Consider the following 22,744-nt stretch of genomic DNA (forward strand, 5'->3'; position numbering starts at 1 on the left):
TCCCTACAGGAAGCTCAAAACGCTGTGGTTGAGGGGCTGCGGTGAAGCAGAATACACAGTTCGTATAACCAAAACTGAAAAACAAATGCTTACCTTCAGCACGATAAAATCAACGAGGGGATCGTTCGCCCAGGACTCGTACAGTTTAGTAAGCCGATGTCCCTGATAATTTATAGCATCAAAAACCCAAATGTAGCCATTTTCTCTAGCGAGCATCAGCTAGTTGCAAGAATACACTTGCCAAAAACGTATAGAATTGGGGGGGAGCTACATGTTTATGGACCCAATAAAGACGATAGAATTTATAGGATCATGAATAAACAAGAATTGCAGGAGTGTTGAATGAAAATGACTGTGCATAATCATACCATTGGAGTGGTGAGAGCATTCAGGACATGGGGTCTATTAAGGATGACAACTCTTGAGTTTGTTCCTTTCTCAACCAGCACCTGAAAGAACAAGGAGCAGTCACCTGATTAAAACGCATCGTGTAGACGTACGTCTATACATCAATCCGGGTGCGATTCCTGAGAAGTTACCGAATTTTCAAGATCTTCACAGCTATTTGTAGCACTGTTGAGTGATGAGGAAAGGGTCCTTCTAAGAAAGGAAAACGGAGTAGTCTTGTTTAAAGCACTCTTCAGGACTTTGAAACCCTGCTGCATCTTTTGTTCTCTGTTATGTACTCTTTGGGGGCTTCCTGTGGCTACGTCATATGGTTACACTTTTACCAACACATTCTTATATAGCATTGAAGGTATTCTGCGTTGGGTTGGTTGTCATTATCATAAACCAACCATTAATTAATAGCACCATCTATTGATAAATATAATAGCTAGAGCTAGAGCTGTATTAACCATGTATACTGATTTAAGATGTTAAAAATTGATAGTTATCATTATTAAAAAAAAACTAGAGTTAGCAGTCATTATTATTAAAGAAAAACTATAGCTGGTGTCACCATTGTTGCTTATAAATAGACACAAAAAAAAACTTCATTAAGTGTAAATAAATAAAAACTAAAATAAAAATTGAAGAGCTTGCAATAAAAACAATCTTGTTGCCATTACAGTAACAATAAGTACAACAAGAGATTTAAGAGTAACGATTAAGTGGAATGATTTTTTTTTATGTATGTTATAATTTTTTTTATTTCTAATAATATAATTTTTTTTATAAATATAGATGATTTATCAAATTATATTAAATATTATATTTTAATATGTTTAATTTCTAACAAGCAATTATTAAAATACTACCTGTCCGCACATGGGGAGTATGAATCCCCCTACATTATGTTGGTAAGTTGGTGGAGGTAAGCCAGCCTTGCATTACATTTACGTTAGAGTGTTGTTGCATCGATTCATGTGTCACATCACAATTTATTGTTTCTCTTTCCAATTTGGTTTTTTTCCAAAATATAATTTTGAGTTCTTCCAATTTTTGTTTGTTTATATATATGTATGCACACACACGGGGATGGAATTACAAGGGATAAAAAAAAAGGAGGGGACAAGGGATAAAAAAAAAAAAGGAGGGGAGGGGAGGGGCCGCGACCATCAAGATTTTAACAAATTCTCAGTGCATTTTAGGTGTGGTATGAAAAATCTTGTATCGTTTTCTATTTCCCCCCTCAAATCTAAAGCAATCCATTTTATATCTTGAAGAAAATTCACTTAATTATAATGATAAATGATGGTAACAGGTTAAAAAAAAATTCTTAAAGTAGCTTGTCCCAGCTGCTAAGGGCAAAACAAGTAATAAAACAAATTTCAAATATGCAGGAACTAATCATAGGAGATGCAGGATTCTTTTTAAAAAAAAAAATAAGTTAAAGATATGTTTGGAAATATAAATACAAGTCGTGTTACTAAAAAAATTAAATTTTTTATTTAAAATAATTTTTTTATGTTTGTAGATTTTTTTGATGTGCTAAAATTAAAATTAATTTTTAAAAAATAAAAAAAATTATTTTTATGTATTTTTAAATGAAAAATACTTTAAACCATTATCATTATTATAATATCAATTACCCTATAAAACTCTAAATTAGCTTTTGAAATTGAGCTTGTGAAACTTCAATTGAATACTGTGATAAAAGTTGTGGTTTGATGAATTTATAGTATATGATTCAGGTGGTTACTTATAATTATTGAACAAAAGATGGAGATAAAGAAAGAAAAAAACCAAAACCATAGAGAACTCCATATAATTTTTCTTTATGTGTAAAGCACGTGTAACATTCAAATATATAGACTCTACGACAGCCCTACCCTGCCCATGCTTGATGAGAAAAGAAACACAGTGCGACTAGGCCCTTGAGCACGCAAGCTAGCTCGGACATCCACATTAATCTAAAAAATTATAGTAAGCTGGCTCCTAGGGCAACACGTCATCAAAATCACAATGCTCCTTGCCACAAAAATGAAAAAAAAAAAAAAGGTACAATATATAAGGCCCTGTACTGTTGGTCAAGATGTAAATGGTCTCTAAATAAATTATTCAACACAAAAATTCCTTAAATAAAAAATTTAAAATTTAAAAAAATAAAATTTTTCAAAAACAAAGTATCTTTCTATTTCTATTCATGCCACTAGCAAGTTTAATATTATGGTACCTAGATATGATTTGAGAAAAATTATTTTATAAAAAATATTTCTAGTTAAGGTTAATTTGGTATTTATATATATTTGGTTAAAACTATGAATGAAATTGAAGTTGAAAAAAAATAGTTTAATGTATTTGGTTAATAATACTTTTGAAAATGAAGTTACAAAATAATTTTTAAAAATATATATTAATATTGATGGTTTTTAATTTAAATATTGTATATATATAACTATTGTTATTAGATCGTGAAATAAATAATACTTTATATAAAATTATTTTTATTGCCTTATTAAACTATCAACAATCCCATCATGTATGAAATATATTTGATAAGGACTTCAGTTTTTTTGGTTTTTTAAGTATGCAGTACCATCAAGTAAAATATAATCAGAAACAAAATTGGAATTGCGTTCAAATTCTACAAAAGCTACGTCATTAAGTGATCTATGTCTAATTTATGCAGTGTCATTGAATAATATTAAACACTAGTTTTTTTTAACTAAAACACAATTAAAAAATAAAAAATAATTTTTATTTTTTATTTTACTAGGTTGGACCTAATTCAATGCATTTTAAATTTTGAACCAAAACTGATTCGACCAGAACAATAGAGCTGACTACAAATAATGTAGCCAACATAAACAATGTAGCATAACAGTGTATGATGCTACACTATTCATACTAATTAATTAGCATGACAGTGCAGTATACATTACTTACATGAAACAGTGTTGTCTTTTATACACGGTAAATTATATATTTTTCTTTACCAAACAGGTTACCATCTGCATTTTAAACAAAATACAGATCAAACAGAGTCATTTGGATGGGTTTAATATTATAATAATTGTTGTAGTTTGAAAAAAATTATTTTATAAAAAGTATTTTTGATTAAGGTTGATTTACTATTTATGTATATTTGGTTTAAACTGTGGTTGAAATTAATATTAAACAAAACGATGTTTAATGTGTTTGGTTAATAATGATTTTGAAATTGATGTTATAAAATAATTTTAAAAAATATATATTAATATTGATAGTTTTTAATTTAAATATTATAAATTTAACTATTGTTATTACATCATAAAATAAATAATATTTTATATAAAATATGTTTTATTGTTCAATTAAACTATCTATAATTCCATCACGTATGAAATATATTTGATAAGGACTATAATTTTTTTGGTTTTTTAAACGTGTATCAAAATTACATAAAATATAATTAGAAATAAAATTAGAATTGCGATTAAATTTTACAAATGCTACATTATCAAGTGATCTCTATCTAATTTATGTAATGTCATTAAATAATGTCAAACACTAATTTTTTGAATAAAATATAATTAAAAAATAAAAAAAATATTTTTTATTTTTTTGTTTTACTGGATCAAACTCAATGTATATTGAGCTTCGGATCGGATCATTGGTCCGACCAGAAGAGTGCACCAGCTAATTACATTGCGTAGCATCTAATTACACTGTTCACTGAACAGTGTAATTAACATCCTATACTGTTCATCCTGTTTAATTTTATGAACAGTGCGCAGCAATTCATTGTGGTTTTTTTTGCCTGCATTTCGAATGTAAAAAATAGTGTCCCACCGTGGGAAATATGAACAATAAATTATATTTTTTTCTTTATTAAACAAGTTCGCAACCTCCTGAGTAAATTTCTCAACTTTTAACCACTAGGTCATCATGTAACATCCTTCAAGTGGGCCCAACCTATTAATATTCGATATTGTTTGCAAAACTCATTGCCGTTGATAGCATTATGGAAACGGTTCCGTATTGAAAGACGACTTTTCCAGTGATAGCAAAGTGCTTTTTGGTAGTGTATTTTAAAAATATTTTTACTTTAAAATAATATTGAACTGATGTTTTTTCTAGTGATTTTTTTTTGTAATTTTAACATATTAATATTAAAGATAATTCTTTTTTAATTTTTTTAAAATATTTTTAAATAAAAAATACTTTTAAAAAGCACTTTTATTACAAAACTAAACTAGCACTAAAACTCCATTTATTTTATAAAAAATAGTTTTTTTCAAAAAAAATTATATTTTTTTATTAATTAACGAAAAACACTTTTATATTAACAAAAAAATTTATCTTAATTTTTTAAAAAATATTTTTTTTATTTTGAACAATAAATACTTTTTCAAAATTATAAAAAAATTAAAAATATTTTGTTATTTGTTGATTATATCAATTTTGATACTTAATATTTTAATTTCTATATATTTTGTTTTGAATTTTTTTTAATTTCAGCTTCTAAAATTTGATTAAACTTAATTTTTATATCAATTTTGGACCTCATTCTCTTAATTATTATTTACTTTTCTCTTATCTTTTTTTTTTAATTGAAATTTTATATTTATCAGATTTGATTATTATTTTTTTAATTTTTATTTATATTATTTAAAATAATTTATGAAATTATAATTTTTTATCTATTATATTTGATCTTGATTATTCTGATTGTAATTTTTTTAATTTCAGAATTTTTTAATTTTTTAATTTGTAAGATGTGATTTTTATTTTTTTTAATAAACTTAAAAAAATTAAAATATTAATAAGTTATTTTTCAACTCACTTTTTATAATATAACTAAACGCTAAAAATATTTCTTAACTTATTTTTTATAATATTTAAAAAATAAAAAATAATTTATTTTTCATAAAAAATATTAAAAAAAAACTTTATAGGAAACAAACAGCATAAGTTTCATTAAAGATATTTTCATCTTATTAACAAACAGGTAAGAGAATTTATAACTGGCCATTGACAAACTGCACGCCCGAACCCACTTTAAAAAAAAAAAAAAGAGTACAATTCACAAGTCAACACAAAGCAAGCCTATGCAACCTTTAGGCATAGTCTTCGGAAACTGGGGCAGCGGTATAAGACCCAATGAAAATATCTCCATAAACAAGCCCAGCCAATCCACCTCCAATGAGTGGACCTAACCAGTAGATCCAGTTCTGTGAGAAGTCTCCGCTAACAACAGCTGGGCCAAATGAGCGAGCTGGGTTCATTGAGCCGCCACTGAACGGGCCAGCAGCAAGGATGTTAGCACCAACAATGAACCCAATTGCAATGGGTGCTATAATTCCAATGGAGCCCTTTTTGGGATCTGCGGCGGTGGCATAGACTGTGTAGACAAGGGCAAAGGTTATGACAATCTCCATCACCACTCCTTCAACAGCACTCATCCCTGAAGCGACCCCATGAGTTGGGATGCTCTGTGAAATCCATTAAAACAACTCTGAGATTGATACATTCAGTGATAATTAACTGGAGATTTATTGAATTGTACGACTAACATATGATCAGCAGTTCAAAATCCTGATAAACGTCTAGGAATTTCCATGCCCGTCTTCATATGGCACATGGCTTTAATTTTGGTGTTTTACCTCAGCGCTTGTAGTGACTTTGAGGAGGAGGCAGGCGGCAATGGAGCCGAGGCATTGAGCAATCCAATATAAAAGGCCAGTAAGGATGGTGATGTTGCCTCCAATGGCCAGTCCAAAGGTGACAGCTGGATTTAAATGGCCACCGGAAATGTTGGCTGCTATGGAGACTCCCACAAACAGTGCAAATGCATGAGCCACAGCAACCGCCACTAGGCCAGGTGGGTCTAAGGCTGCATCTGTTGTGAGCTTACCTGTAACATATAGAAGCAAAAATTAGCATATATATTATTCTTACTTAATTTCGAACTAGATAATTAATGTCTCTTTGACAAAATGCAAAATAATTTTGCTCTGGTGATTAGAAGTTAAACCATTAATTAAAGAGATTATGCTCCAACCACCTCTTAATTACGTGCATGGCAAGAGGACCATTTTGTTAGTAAATAGTAAAATTTGTGTAAATTTCCATCATGGTCCCTCTTTTTTTAGTTTTTAAAGACATGATTATGCAAAAATCCCAGAGATTGGATTACTACTTACTGTAAGCGATAGCCGATCCAACACCAGCAAACACAAAAAGAAGAGTGGCAATGAACTCAGATAAATAAGCCTTGAGAGAGCCAGCACTGAAAGAGTCACCAAGACTCCCAAAAGCTATCTTCACCATTCTTGCTTGATCAGTAGTCCTGGGCCAATTAAGCTTAATTACTGCTAGCTAGCTCAAGTTCTTGTTTGTGTTTCTATGGGCTGCATTGATTTCACGGGCGTGGTTTATATTATAGCACCACTGGTGCTCTGCGATGCGAATTTAGCAATAAGCATCACAGGCGGCACCGACCATGGGACCCATATGAATGGAGGAGCACTATATGATTGGAAGCCGACCAACCGCCTTTTATTTGATTAGTAATACTACATTAATTATGAGCACAAGACAACTAATTTAAACCCTGCTATATGTTAGTTATGAAAACAAAGACACAAAGCCAACACCTTATAACTTGTGAGGATAAGCATGTTTTGATAGAATAATTTATTTGACCAAAGTAAGCTACAACTTGGAAATGATTAATGCCCTCCTGATGTCATTTTCCTCGCATCAAACGATATTTTTTTTTAATAAGAACAATAGAGCATTTCTCATGAATCAAGCTATTTGATATTTTAATATTTTTATTGCAAACCCAAAAGTTTTTTTATATATATATTAAAAATTATATATGTTAATAAATAATAATAATAAATCTATTAATTACAATCAAGATTGAGTCGGGAAGTTGAGATAAATATATTAATTTTTTTAATAGAGCATTTCTCATGAATCAAGCTATTTGATATTTTAATATTTTTATTGCAAACCCAAAAATTTATATTTATATATATTAAAAATTATATATGTTAATAAATAATAATAATAAATCTATTAATTACAATCAAGATTGAGTCGGGAAGTTGAGATAAATATATTAATTTTTTTAATAGAGCATTTCTCATGAATCAAGCTATTTGATATTTTAATATTTTTATTGCAAATCCAAAAGTTTATATATATATATATATATATTAAAAATTATATATGTTAATAAATAATAATAATAAATCTATTAATTACAATCAAGATTGAGTCGGGAAATTGAGATAAATATATTATTTTTTTAAAAAAAATTAGATATTTGTTTCGGTTTGAAATTAAATCTTGAATTGATTTAAATCAATAAAATTGAATTTTATTTTGCTATATAAAACATGAACCCAACATTAAAATTTATTTTTAATATTGTGAGAGCCCTATATCAAAGTTAATCAAAACAAAATATCAACTTCAATAAGATATGAACTTAATATGAAATAATTAAATTATAAATAAAATAATTAAGTGACAAAAATATTAAAAAAATACATTGTGAATAATTATTATAATCCTTAATGGATTGTGTTTTTTTCTATATTGCTATTTCATTATGTTTTCTTTTAATATTTCTTTAGCCTCACATTATTTTACATATTTGTAATTTCAAATACTATTTTATAATTTCAGAGCATTAATTTTATGAAATTTCATTCCAATTGTTAAATGAAAAGCAAAATAATACAATGAAAAAGGGACCCGAATAATAAAAAGGAGTTGAAAAAAATAAAATAAAGTTGAGATGGTTTATTTTTATATAAACATGGTTTCCACTTGAAATATATCGATAATAATTAGCTTTGTTTAGAGAATTAGAAGGTGCTTATATATATATATATATATGATAATCCCGTCATGATTGTGACGGGGACGTCCATTTCAAGAGCTGGCAATAGCATCCAAGTCAATGAGTTACAATCTTCTTTTAGCGTATCGATAAGGTTCTTGTGAAATTAATTCTCAGTCTTCAGAAGTTAATTTGATCAAACCGTATTTCTTTCTGCTTCAATTTCTGATTTAATTACCATAATTGAAAATGGAAACACGAAAGTGATATATTACATATTTACATTTGCAACTTGATAATTAAACACTAGGTATTTACGTCCTCTAAGTCTCTAACAATTAATTGTAATTTTAAAAGAAAATTATATATATATATAGCGGAGAAACTTTACGAAAAACATTCAAATTAATGATGATAATGGACTGTTTTTCAAGGCACTAATCCTTCAATGATGAGAACAATATCAAGAAGAGAGATGCCGAGTTTTCTATGTTGAGTGAGTCGGCAATTATGTATTAGATCATGATGTGGATCTGTTTCATTACACGTATATTAATCTACATAAGGTTTCAGGACAACATTAAAATAAATTGTGGTTGGTATTTAAAGTTCCACAAAAAAAAAAAGTTAAAGAAATGTATACCTATTTGAACTTTGAAGCAATATCTGGGGACCAGTGGAAAAGCATGTTATCGCATAACTATTTAAAATTTGTTTAATTTTGTATTTTAAAAATATTTTTGTTTAAAATTAATTTTTTTAGTATTTCAAATCATTTTGATATGTTAATATTAAAATAAATTTTTAAAAAATAATAATAATAAATTATTTTTACTATACTGCTTTCTGCAATGGAAGTTTCGTTCATGGATCTTTAAAATGATTTCCACTTCTTATTCAAATTTTACGAGAAGGAAACTTGTCATTGAACTTTGCAGACGTAACCTGTTTTCTCTTCTAAGAAGCAGACTATTATGTTGCCTTCCAGGCCCAGATTATCAACTTGGTGTCATGTGCCCGTTCGAATAATTTGATGGATTTTCTTTCTAATTCTTGGCACTATATATTTACCCTTAACAAAAGGATAAATAGCTACACAATCGATTACATATGGTATTTTAATCCGGTGCAGCGGCTCTTCCATCTAAATGTCCAAGAAAAATGATTTTTTTCCATGACAAAAATTGGGATGATATATATATATATATATATATATGGTGTTGGTAGCGTATTCAATTTTTTCCTTGATCCAACACTTACAAATAAGACAAATATGGATAAATTATGTATAGTTTTCATGCAAGCTTAAATGCATGGCAATTGAAACATGGATTTTCAAGAATCTTTGAAATAACAAGATTAATCCTTATATTATAAAAATATCCTTATAAAAAAGCAAAAGAGCATGTATCTCATGAAAAGAGATCACATCCATGACAAAAATAGAAAAATAAAAGAAATGGGATGCATTATTCTCAAGACACAAGCTCTCATTTTTATCTTTATATTGGAATTTCATGTTTATTAAATAATAATATAAATTATATTTTAAAATTTTATATAATAATTTAAGTTATTAAGTTGAAATAGTTTTCTAATATGTCATCGTAACTTTGATAACTCAAATGATTATGGATTTAAATCTCATTATTTTTATTTACTTAATAAAAATTAAACACAAAATAATTTGAACCTATATAAGTTTTAAGGCTAAAAAAAAATTTATTTAAAAATTATTAGATTAAGATAATTTTTTGATATTATCATGGCTTGTTTTTATACATATATAATGTTATCTTAATTTGTGGTATGGATAATATAAACCTACGTGGAATATATATATTACAATACCCCTGATACTAAACTATTAATGAAGTAAATTTATAAAGTACCCAATAACGAAAGTAACATAGTTAAGATTATACCACATGTAAATTAGGCATTACGTCAAAAAAATGTGTACGTTAATTCACATGTTTTCTTAAGACCTCGAACTTAAGAGTGAAGAGGCCTAATAGACTAGTCGGAAGACATGCGATTGGATGTCTGGCTTGATATACCTGATCCGAAGTTACATGTATTTTAATTATAAAAGTACTAGAATGAGTGATTTCTTGAAAATTATTATATATCTCAATCCACATACCCACGTATAAGTGTGCAATCAATCTTGAGTTGATGGATTCTTTTTCATAATTTGACTATTAAAAGATGATGTGGAATTAATTCTATTAATTATCATAATTAATATTTATTCTTTATTAATTTTAATTAATTATCATAAAAAATAAAATCATGGCAATTTTTCCTTCAAAATCAGACTTTTTTTCTTAAAAAATAAACTATTAAAGAAAAGGATGGTTACTATTTATATTATTTATATATGGCTTGACAGAAAATAGGTTAGCAAAAAAAAAAAAAAACAAATTCCTTACGAACCGAAATATTATTTTACCTAAACCCAAGCCAAGGGAGCATGCACATATGGCTTGATTCCAAAGCCTACTTAACCTAATGCCTACCTTCTCTTAAACTACTGGTGCTTCATGGAACTAATGTCAACTTCATGGAACTAATGTCAACTCTTTAAGTTTTTATAATATAAGCTATATGAAAATCTTGTAATATTAATTGAGAGTTCTTGAGTTTATAAAATATATTAATTAAGAGTTTTCTAAAATTAATATTTCTGTCACACATGATTTATTTTAAACAAGTTAATGTTTTGTATTATAATACTTTTATTAAAGAATAATTTCCTAAAAAAACTTAACACTAAAAATAAATAGACTCTACTTTTAATTTGAACTCAAAAACACACACACACACATATATATATATATAAACCATTTTTTAAAACAAATTTCTAACAATTCTTCTCATTAATGAAAATTATCTTATCAATATACAAAGACTTGAAGATTCATATAGTTATAATAACTTGATAGATTACTGCATTAAAATAAGTAATATTTAGCTTTAAATTTTTCTTAATGAAATATTATTATATTTACTCAACTAATTAGTAAAAATTATATCTTGAATTATTTAACATTTTACATAAACCTAAATAATAATGCTCATGTAGCTTCCACCTAAATAATAGCATTTCTTACTCTAGGTGATATTTCTTACTCATTAGAACTCATAAAGGAAAGTTCATCTAAATAACAGATGAAAAAAAATATAAATAAATTAGAATAATGTATTCAAAAATTAAATACATATAAAATAATTAAAAAAATCTCAATTAAAAAAAAGGCTAAATAACCCCCCCCAAAAAAAAAATTCACATAAGAGGGATACTAATCAAAACAAAAATTAAAAAAAAAACATATTAAAAAATTACCAATTAAAGAAAAGAAAAATTAAAGAAAAAAAATAGCCACGGTGTTGTGGCTTAACCTGTGATCCAGATTATGGTCTCAATTGAGCTCAATAGTTCTTTTTTTTTAAATTTATATTCAACCTAAATATACTCAATTGAGCTCAATAGTTCTTTTTTTTAAATTTATATTCAACATAAATATAAAATTAAAAAAAAACAAAAAAACAAAAACAAAACAAGAGCTCAACCTTGAGCCATTACAATGAAGAGACCAAACGTGTGGGTAGACCTTCAAACCTAGGTCAATGCATCTAGACTCATTTTTAATTTTTTATATTTTTTCAAAGAGGTGGAAAACATATTTTTTGAAAAAAAAATAGACAAATGACGTGTTATTTGTGAACCTAGATTTCGATCATATGAAGGTTGAAAATTGAGGCTGTGTTTTTTCGGCCCTAAAGAACTCATTTTCAAGCTATTTGATCCTAAAAACTCCTCACAAAGACCCTTATAACTCCTACAAACTAAATCATCTATCTAAAAATGATCAAAAACCCCTAACTCAAACCATGTTAGATTTGTTTTTCTCGACTTAGATATGTTTTTTCACGTAACATTAAAGTTCCAAACGACTATCACCAAACCCCTCTTATTGTGTTGAACCTATGGACACAAAGAATAACCATTTTGGAGGTGAAAAATGGTGTTAACAATGACTTTCTCTTTTATCACTATAATTTGACGATCTCTCTCTTTATCATTTTTTTTTTAACTAGGGACTGAAAAATAATAAAAACAAACTTTTATACTGAATTTTCAAAATGGACCTAAATTGTATAAATTATATTATTCTTAAATATTGAGGACCTAAATGTATTTAAAAAAAAACATTGGACACACTACCTATTATGGACACATTTTTTATTTTGGTCCCTCTTCTTACAATTTCATCATTTCTTAATAAATACAAAATGATTGGCTCTTAACTAGGATTAAATCATCTAAAATTAAAGTTTAAGAACCAAAATAAAAATAAAAAATAGTAATATATGAGTGTCTGAATAGTATTTTTTTTTACAATGGAAAGGCAACACTATTTAGATTTTTGCTAGAATTTTTTGCCCGCGTAATGCCCTGGGGCAGGTCAATTTTTTTCTAATATAAAAAAGATATTCAAATGGTGATAACTTGAGTGCACCCGAGTTTACTTGACTAAGCTGTGATTTAGGATAACCCTGCAAGAAGGAAAGAGGAAAAAAAATAGAAAGCTAAAAACCCAAGAACTTAATGTCAAATGATGAAATTAAAAATTTTTAAAAAATCATCGAAACCAATAACTTTAATCATGAGATTGAGATAATCATATAGAAGACCAAGATAAATTCTTAACCATCAAAAATTAAAAAGAAACAAGTAGTAATCAAAACAATAAAGACTCAATTTGGTATAAAAACTAATGAAAAAAAATAATGATGAACTTAATTGAAAAAATAAAAAGACAAAAAAGATTAAAAAAAAAAGAGTAATTAAAAGAATGAGAATAAAAATTAGATAAAAAAAATGAAATAAAATATTGAGGGATAAAATTTAAAGAAAAAATATTAAGAAAAGGATAGAAAAGGATCAATTAAAAAAATAAGGACTAAATCTAGAAAAAATAAAATAATAAAATGTTGAAAGAAAAAATTTAAAGAAAAAAACAATAAAAAGGATATAGAAATAATAATAAAGTGAATGAGTAGTGTGTGCGTATGATAATCAAATGCATGGAAAGGATAAAGCTAAGAAAATCTAAAGAAGAAAATTTAAAACGAAGAAAAACTAATAAAAAAAAGATCATAATTGAATTTTTTATGTTATTTTTTATCAAAATAATATCATTTATATTTTTTAGTTGAATAAAATATCTAGTAATCAGCTATTGGAAAATCATGTTAAAATCTTTAGATTATTTTTTATGGTTTGTTTTTATATTAAAATAATATTATTTTTACTTCTTGCATAATAAAATAATATTATTTGACCCAACTAGTGACAAGGGCATAATAGGGGTCAACTCTTAAGTTGAGTTTTAAAGATATGATAAAAAAAAACTTCAAATATTATATGAAAATTCAATAAAATTAAACAATGAGGGATGAAATTGCCAAAAAAAACCAATCATGAAGATAAATCAAAATAAAAGAATTTGCAATCATAAAAATAAGGATAGAATTCATAATAAAAAAAAATAGAATCAAATGATTAGGGATTAAATCAAAAAATAAAATCTAATAAAAAAAGATTAATAGAAAAATAAATAGAAATTAAAAATAATGATCAAATTTGATTAAAAAAACATAAAAAATCAAATATCAAATAATAAAATTAAAAATAAATTAAATTAAATTCAACTCAATTAAAAAATTATGGACCGCGATACAATTTTGCAAGGTTAGCATATTTTTTAGGTGAAGGAGAGAGAAAGGAGAGGGAGGGAAAAACTTATTACAGGAGCTCCATCGCCATGGAGGTTGACATGTGCTAGTCCATTATGTAAAGTGTGGGACGATGCTTCGAAAGGTAACAAATAACTACCAAGAGGCGTCGTATGTGACATCTATTTTTTTATTTATTGAAAAACTAAAATATTTTTTGACCCTACATGATAATTGTAAAAAAAATAAAAAAATAAAATAAAAAATACCTTTTAACTTTAAGCAAAAAAAAGTTCACCTCAATAATTATATGGTAATTAAACTATATAAAAAAATATGAAAATCACACAAAAAAACCCTGAAGTATAAGCTAGGTCGGTTTTTTTCAAGAGCATGGGAGTAATTACTCTATGCATTGAAGTGTGAAGATACTATTTTAGCCCTCGGTTTGTATTCAATCTTTTGGTTCTTGAATGACAAAATCATCATTTTAATATGAATTGCACCGGTCATAATCCATAATCAAACACTTAGGGTTTTAGCTTTATGTATAATTAATTAATAATAATTCCTCGAACTAATGGACTATCTGTGGGTGTTTAGTGAATAGGCCACACAGTTCGTTCATGCACGATGCCAAGTAATCGGTTTCCTCGTAAACAAGCATGCCTGCGTGTTTCTCTCACATGCCACCCAACAAGGTGGCTTGGCTTCATTTGGAGAAAACCATGATAAAAAGCCGAGCCAATAATTGAAAAAAAGGGACAAATTAAGACGTGGCTTCGAAAAAAGAAAAATCGAGAAATATCATATCGATTTTTCCTTGCACAAACTGCATGCACATGGGTGAGCAATGATATTCCATGCACACCCACTAATTAAAGAGCCTGCATAAACAAGACTATATTCCAAGATCCAACGTTAGAAAGGCCTTAATAGCCAACCCTTGATGCTTTTCAAGAGCGATCATGCAATGATAGTCCTTGTGACCCACATGATTATGGCAGTCCAAAGCAATGCACTTATCAGCATCATCTTCATGGCCCCTGCCGAGACTTTAAATTTGGACTATTATAGAGAACGAATGTAGATACTCTGACAGTTGGGAGGCCTGGCTCAACATCAAAATCAAAATATTGAAGAAAGTTGTGTTTGGCATGTGGGATTAATGCTATTCTAATGATTGCCTTCATTATATATCATCTACATTTTTTTCTCTGAGAGAAACTCAGTTTCGTAAAGACAGCTTTTAATTAATATTTCTACCAGAAAATCACGAGTCATACGCTGCATCGTGGAGGGGCTCGGTCATACTTCAATATTGTTTAAAGTATTTGTGCTAACGGTTGATGATTGATCATATCAACCGATAATATGATTGTTCAAAAGAAGAAATTAAGAACTTGATTGTTTATATCAACAGTGAAGAAGCTGCATATTAATTCTCAAGTTTTTGAAGAGATGAAGTAATTGTAGAGGCCATGTAGACTGTTTTGTTTATTTGTTTTCACATGTATATCTTGATCTGAGGAGAGGCACCTGAGCTCCCTCCATCCGCATGCTGTTATCATGACTGGCCCCTGAAATGTGAACCTGAACTTTAAATGATGAACCTTTTAATTTGGTTGAGACTCCCATTAATTAGTGATTCTATATCTTACTACTAGATTCTGTGTAGTGTCCATGGTTAGCTTCTCCTCTTTCATGCATGATTTGATACAGCACATGTAAGAACTTTGGACTGTTTGCGACATCCATAAATGGACATTTGTGAAAATTAATTGTTAACACCAATAAATTACTCTGATTGAAGATTAATAATTAACATGGTATCCAAAAGAACATGCTTATATGGCCTCCAAATATGTAATTATATTGACCATTTATATATATATATATATATATATATATATATTTTCTCATGTTAACTTGCTATATTCTATGATCTATCCCAATCATTTGAATTCAGTATCTTATTTTTCGACAAGGCCATTTGATGATAGAAAATCAAAAACCTGGTTTTACTAGATTGGGAGACAATGTTATATCGCAGGCTAGCTAGATAAAACTTTTCCTAACATTAAAAAAAAAACTTAAGCAATGTTTGAATTTTTTAAAATTCCAGAAAGACTCAAGTTCTAGATCATTGAATTACCTGAGTTTATAAAATTTGGTTAATTTAATAATAATTTTTTTTTAAAAATAATGAACTTAAATAAATCAAACTAAAAAAATGACAATGATTAATTATCAAAATTTTTTTTAAAATAATGAACTTAAATAAATCAAAGTAAAAAAATGACAATGATTAATTATCAAAATTAAGCACTTGTCAATATCATAGAAAGATATTCTCTCAATATTCTTACAAGATCTTCATTACTTTATTTGATAATAAAGAAAACATTAAATGAGAATGAGATAACCTATATAAAAAAATAAAATCAGAAGTTCAATTCTTTGCAAAATCAAATGTTGAAGGAAGAAAATAAAAAAAATCAATTCAAAAAGGAATTAACAACTAAACAAATAAAAATGAAATGATTGAGTACCAAATTTAATACAGAAATAAAACTAGAGGATACCTTTAAATTTTGATAGGCCAAGCTCAAATACAGAGGAAAGGAGAGAGAGAATAAAGATTAGAAGAAATGTAGGTTATTGGCGCCAAATTGCCCCACTGTTGCTACCACACATTATCTTAGATGGAAGAAATATATATGCTGCTTCCAACTCCACTATAGGAGCTGACTTTTGGCCACCAAAAAATGTCGTCTAAACACAGCAAACATCTTTTACTTGTGAGCGTGTGTGTTACATTTGTTTAACTTAGCCCTTATATTTATTTATTTTGGTTTTTTAATGTTTAATTATTCTAAACAAGCTGAATTTTATTTTATTTTATAAAATCAAGTATCAATTGAGCCCCTCAACTTTTTCTCAATATTGCAAGATTATTGTGTTAGTAGTGGAGAGAAACAATGTCTCACCTCTATTATATGCAAGTGGGAATAACTACTCTCCCACTTAGTATATAATGGAGGTTAATTTAAGGCATAAATCATGGCATGATTTATGGTCTTTGCTCTCAGCTTATTGTGTGTATATATACTAAGTAAAGAGCTGAGTATGGGGTAGAACATAGAGAGAGTGAACAAGAGAGAGAGAGCTTGAGTGAGAATGAGTAGAAGAGCTGAGTATGGGGTAGAGCATAGAGAGAGAGAGCTTGAGTGAGAATGAGTAGAGAAGAGTTTTTTCTCCTCCTCTTTGTTTGTATTACTTCTCTGATTGATTAATACAAACAAATAGCTCTATGGAGTAGGAAAGTTGCCGAATCATGTAAATTTGTATGTGTTTAATTTTTGAAATGTCCCAACAACTGGTATCAGAGCTTGTTCTTGAAAAAGAGGGTGTTTGATCCAAACCCAGAAATCAAAGTTCTCAAAATGTGTTTTTGAGCACACCATCGTGTAGGGAAATATGAGACGAATCCACTGGTGAAAACCTGGTGAAGAACTGACGTGCTGCATGCCTGCATGGGCCCACACATGCCTATATCAGGATTGCCCATGTGTATCGACGTACCACACGCTCCTTCTTTACCCGAATCCTGCAACTGAACCGGGTTGACCCACCATGTCAACAGCCACAGTAACAATTCTGCACAGTCATTAGCCACGCCACTTGACATGTCATTACCAGCATGTCAACTAGAAATTTATGTGGATCTGTAACATCATCATTTATAAGCCCCTTATTGCTTACGTGTCTGACATGTCATCATAGCCATGTTAGCATATTAGGTTTTGATCCAATGCGCCTTAGATAGTATTCCAGCTGACATGCGACTTTATTTGCACTGTTTAGTGATCCAAAAGTTTTATTGGTAAAATTTGAGTCATCCAAAGTCTGATTTAGGTGATTTTAGTGTCGTTTTCAATTTTTTTTGCCATTCTGGACAAATCCGTAAGGTTAGATTTGGCAGATTCAAATATGAAAAGTATTAAAAATGACAGATGACATAAAGGCTATTGGAGTTGAAAGATTTCATGGGACAGATTTTGGATATTGAAAAATATAAATTGAAGACTATCTATATGGAAAAAAAACTTTATCTTCCTCTATTGGGGAACAAACCGGAGAGTATGCAACAAAAAGATTGGCTAATTCTTGATAGACAGGTTTTGGACATCATCCGGCTATCCTTATCAAGAAAAGTTGTTCATAATGTTACAAAAGAAAAATTCACTACAAAATTAATGAAAGCCTTGTCTGGGATGTGTGAGAAGCCCTTAGCAAATAATAAAGTGCACTTGATGAAGAAGTTATTCAATTTGAAGATGACAGAAAGCACTTCTGTTACACAAAATCTCAACAACTTTAATACCATCACAAATCAATTGTCATCTATTAAGATTGAGTTTGATGATGAGATTCGCGCACTCATTTTACTAGCTTTACTTCCAAGCAGTTGGGAAGGTATGAGAACAATCATGAATAACTCAACTAGAAATCCAAACTAAAATATGATGACATTTGAGATTTGATTTTAGTTGAAGAAGTATGAAGAAAAGACTTAGGTGAAAATTCAAATTCAAGTTCAGGTTCAGCCCTTAACATTAACACTTGAGAGAGGAGACATGATAGAGGCTCATCCAGAGGCAGATCAAGATTAAGATACAGAAGTAAAAACAAGTATGAACCTAGAAAGCAGGTTGAATGTTAGAATTGTGGCAAACTTGGTCATTATATAAGGAGTTGCACAAAACCGAAAAATCCTTAAGCTGACTCTACGAATGTTACCACAGATGAGGTACAAGATGCTTTAATTCTTGTTGTATAAAGTCTAATTAATGATTGGATTATTGATTCTAATGTTTCATTTCACTATACACCATACCATGAAATCTTTATTCTAATGTTTCATTTCACTGTACACCATACCACGAAATGATGATGCAAAACTATATCGCTGGAGATCACGGTATAGTCTATCTGACCGATGGACAACCAATGAATATCAAGGGCATAGGAGATGTGCAAATCAAGATGATAAATAGAGCTATATGAAACTTATAAAATGAAAGACATGTTCTTGGATTAAAGAAGAAACTGATCTATGTTGGACAGCTTGATGATAGTGGTCATTCAATTCTTTTTTCTGGAGGTACGTGGAAAGTATTAAAGGGAGCAATGGTTTTGGCTTGTGGAAAGAAAACCGGTACCTTGTATATGACCACAAGATTTGCAGACATCATTACCTCTACTAAAGCAGAAAATCAAGCACAGTTACGACACTATAGACTCGGCCATATGAGTCAAAAGAGGATGAAGATATTTAGTCGAAGGGAAAGCAACCAGAGTTAAAAAATATTGATCTAGCATAAGTGAAAGTTATGTTTTTGGAAAACAGAAGAATCTTAGTTTCTTAAAGGTTGGCAAGACCTTAAGACTAAGAAAGTTAAAACTGGTACACAAAGATTTATGGAGACCTTCTCCAGTAGCATCTCTTAGAGGTTCTCGGTATTATATAACTTTCATTAATGATTCAACAAGAATGTATGAGTCTACTTTCTGAAAAATAAATCTGATATGTTTGAAACATTCAAAAAATGGAAGGCTATGGTTGAGATTGAATCAAGTTTAAAGCTAAAATACTTAAGATCTGATAATGAAGGAGAATACATTGATGAAGGTTTCAAAGAGTATAACGCTATCAATGGTATCAAAATGGAAAAGACTATTCTAGGAACACCACAATAGAATGAAATTACTGAATAGATGAACAGAACCATTAATAAATGAGCTAAAAGTATGAGGTTGCATTTAGAGTTACCTCAAATATTTTGGGCTGACGCAGTTCATACTGCAATTTACTTGATCAACCATGGACCATCTGTTTCTTTAGATTTTAGATTACCTGAGGAAGTATATAGAGGACAAGAAGTACAACTCTCTCACCTAAAGGTCTTTGGGTTTATTTCCTGTGTGCATATAGATTTTGATGCTCGTAATAAGTTAGATGTCAAATCCAAGAAATGTTTTTTCAATGGCTATAGAGATGAAGAATTTGGATTTTGGTTCTAGGATGATTAGAATAGAAAGATTATTAGAAGCAGAAATGTGATTTTTAATAACAAAGCTTTGTATAAAGACATATCAAATATAAAAACAGATATGGCTAATTCAGATACAAGTCAATAAAAATCTGAATTTATAAGATTAGAAAGACTTCCTGATGTTATCAAGCAGAATAAAATTCAAGAGTCTCTACAAGAAGATTCAAGCACATCTATACCCACTACTACATAGAAAGATACAGAGTTAAGAGAACCTATTGTTTATGTATGCAGGTCTTTAAGGACTGTAAAGCCCCTATAATGGTTCACACTTCTACTGAATTATATTATGTTGACAGATAGTGGTAAACCACAAACTTATAAAGAATAATTATAAGATGAAAACCCAAACAAGTGGGAGTTAGGCATGAAGGATGAGATTGATTCTTTGTTAAAGAACAAAACTTGGAAGCTAACCACACTAATTGAACGAAAGAAGGCTTTACAAAACAAGTGGGTTTACAGAGTAAAGACTGAGCAAGACAGAAACAAACAGTTTAAGGCAAGACTTATTATAAAAGGGTTTCAACAAAAGAAATGGATTGACTACTCTGAGATATTTTCTCCAGTTGTGAAGCACACAACAATCAAAATTGTTCTAAAGATAGTAGCTAAATAAAATTTACATATTGAACAACTAGATGTAAAAACATCATTTCTTCATGGTGACTTGAAGGAAGATATTTATATGCAATAACTAGAGGAGTTTGTAATACAAGGAAATGACAACCAAGTCTGTAAGCTAAAGAAAAACCTATATGGTTTGAAGCAAGCTCCAAGATAATGGTACAAGAAGTTTGACAACTTTATGTGTAATTCGGGTTATACAAGATGTCAAGCTAATCATTGTTGCTATGTCAAATATTTTAACAACTTCTATATCATTCTACTGTTATATATAAATGATATATTGATTGCAGGATCCAGTATTGAAGAGATTGACAAGTTGAAACAGCAGTTGTCAAAAAAATTTAAAATAAAGGACCTAGGAGCTGCTAAACAAATACTTGGCATGCGAATCATCAGAGATAAAGACAAAGGGATATTAAAGCTTTCACAAACAGAGTATGTTAAAAAGGTTATCAGCAGGTTTAATATGGATAATGGTAGATTAATAAATACACCTCTGAGGAATCATTTCAAACTCAACAAAGATCAGTGGCCAAAAATTAAACTAGAATGTGGATACATGTATAAGATTCCATACGCCTCAGTTATCAGCTCTTTGATGTATACTATGGTCTGTACCAGACCAGACATTGCCCATGCAGTGGGAGTTGTAAGCCAATATATAAGCAATCCTAGAAAGCCACATTGGGAGGCGGTAAAATGGATCATGAGATACTTAAAAAGGTTTCTTGAAGACTTGTCTTACTTTCACAGTTGGTGATTTGAAACTTGAAAGTTTTGTAGATGCTAATCTAGTAGAAGATGTTGATAGTAGAAAGAGCACTACAACATATATATATACTTTAGGAGGCTCTATAGTCTCCTAGAGTTCTACCTTGTAAAAGATCATCACTTTTTCAACAACAGAAGCTGAATATGTTGCAGTATCAGAATCTACAAAAAAGATCATATGGTTGTAGAGTTTCCTAAAAGAATTGAGCAAGATGAATAGAAAGGGTATTTTATATAGCAACAACCAGAGTGTAATCTTACTTGCTAAGAATCCAGTATTTCACTCCAGGACTAAGCATATTCAGATCAAATATTACTTCATTCGATAATTGTTAGATGATGAGCAACTGATGCTAGAAAAGGTATGTGGAAGCAAGAATCTAACTAACATGTTAACCAAAGAAGTTACACTTGATAAACTACAGTTATGTAAAACTTCGGTTGGTCTTCAAGGATAAAAGATAATTTTATTATTTGTCTACAAGTGGGAGATTGTTAGTAATGGAGACAAACAATATCCCACCTCCATTATATACAAGTGAGAATAATTAATCTCTCACTTAGCAATTATTGAAAGCTTAATTTAAGGCATAAATCATGGCATGATTTATGACCTTTGCTCCTAGCTTATTATGTGTATATATACTCAGTGAAGAGTTGAGTATGGAGTAGAGAAGAGTTTTTTCTTCTCTTCTTTGTTTGTATTGCTCATTTGATTGATTAATACAAACTAGTAATTCTGTGGAGTATACAAGTTGACGAACTATATAAATTTGTGTTTGTTTGATTTCTGAAATATTCCAACATATTATATCATAGCTAAGAAATTAAACGAATGGCTTTTCAAAAACTATCAAGAAAGACTATTGGCAATTAAAATTTGAAGTCTCGTTAGGCTATGGTTTAGTTTTAAAATATATATGAGTCTTCTTATTTAGATTTTTTTCATATATTTATTGATTATTACATGTTAATGGTAAAAAAGTAACATTATATTTAAGTTTGTATGTATGGGCATCATAGATTAAACAAATATATGTCATTGATTTAGTTGGAATTGATTCCTCTTGACCTAAATTTTAAAGAATGCCTAAAAAATATAATAAAAATTATTTTTTATATTATTTTATTTTATAAATACATCAAAATGATATATATTTTTTAAAATTTATTTTTAATATTAAAATATTACTACAATCTAAAAATAACAATTTAAAGTTAAAAATCAGTTCAAAAACAACTACGATTGTATATG

At 28.9% G+C, this 22,744-nt stretch overlaps 2 protein-coding genes across 2 annotated transcripts in view; both read right to left on the reverse strand.

The window, feature by feature from the left end:
• The window catches only part of LOC105108741 (3-hydroxyisobutyryl-CoA hydrolase-like protein 1, mitochondrial), an 8,466-nt gene extending 7,733 nt beyond the window's left edge, over nt 1-733 (reverse strand). Inside the window, exons 1-3 of the mRNA XM_011003174.1 lie at nt 540-733; nt 369-449; nt 94-162 (exon numbers count right to left, since the gene is read on the reverse strand). Coding sequence (XP_011001476.1) covers nt 94-162; nt 369-449; nt 540-665 — 276 coding nt within the window. The 5' untranslated portion in view covers nt 666-733. The remainder of the gene's footprint in view (nt 1-93; nt 163-368; nt 450-539) is intronic.
• Nucleotides 734-5,431: 4,698 nt separating this feature from the next.
• Nucleotides 5,432-22,254, reverse strand: LOC105108742 (probable aquaporin TIP-type). Its single transcript, XM_011003175.1, has 4 exons — nt 22,250-22,254; nt 6,570-6,740; nt 6,030-6,280; nt 5,432-5,858 (listed from the first exon to the last, which is right to left on the reverse strand). Exons 2-4 carry the CDS (start codon nt 6,694-6,696, stop codon nt 5,484-5,486), a joined length of 753 nt encoding a protein of 250 aa, XP_011001477.1. The 5' UTR covers nt 6,697-6,740; nt 22,250-22,254; the 3' UTR covers nt 5,432-5,483.
• Between the last annotated feature and the right edge of the window lie 490 nt (nt 22,255-22,744).

Source organism: Populus euphratica, unplaced genomic scaffold (genome assembly GCF_000495115.2).
Source record: "Populus euphratica unplaced genomic scaffold, PopEup_1.0 scaffold427.1, whole genome shotgun sequence".
Taxonomy (NCBI): Eukaryota; Viridiplantae; Streptophyta; class Magnoliopsida; order Malpighiales; family Salicaceae; genus Populus; species Populus euphratica.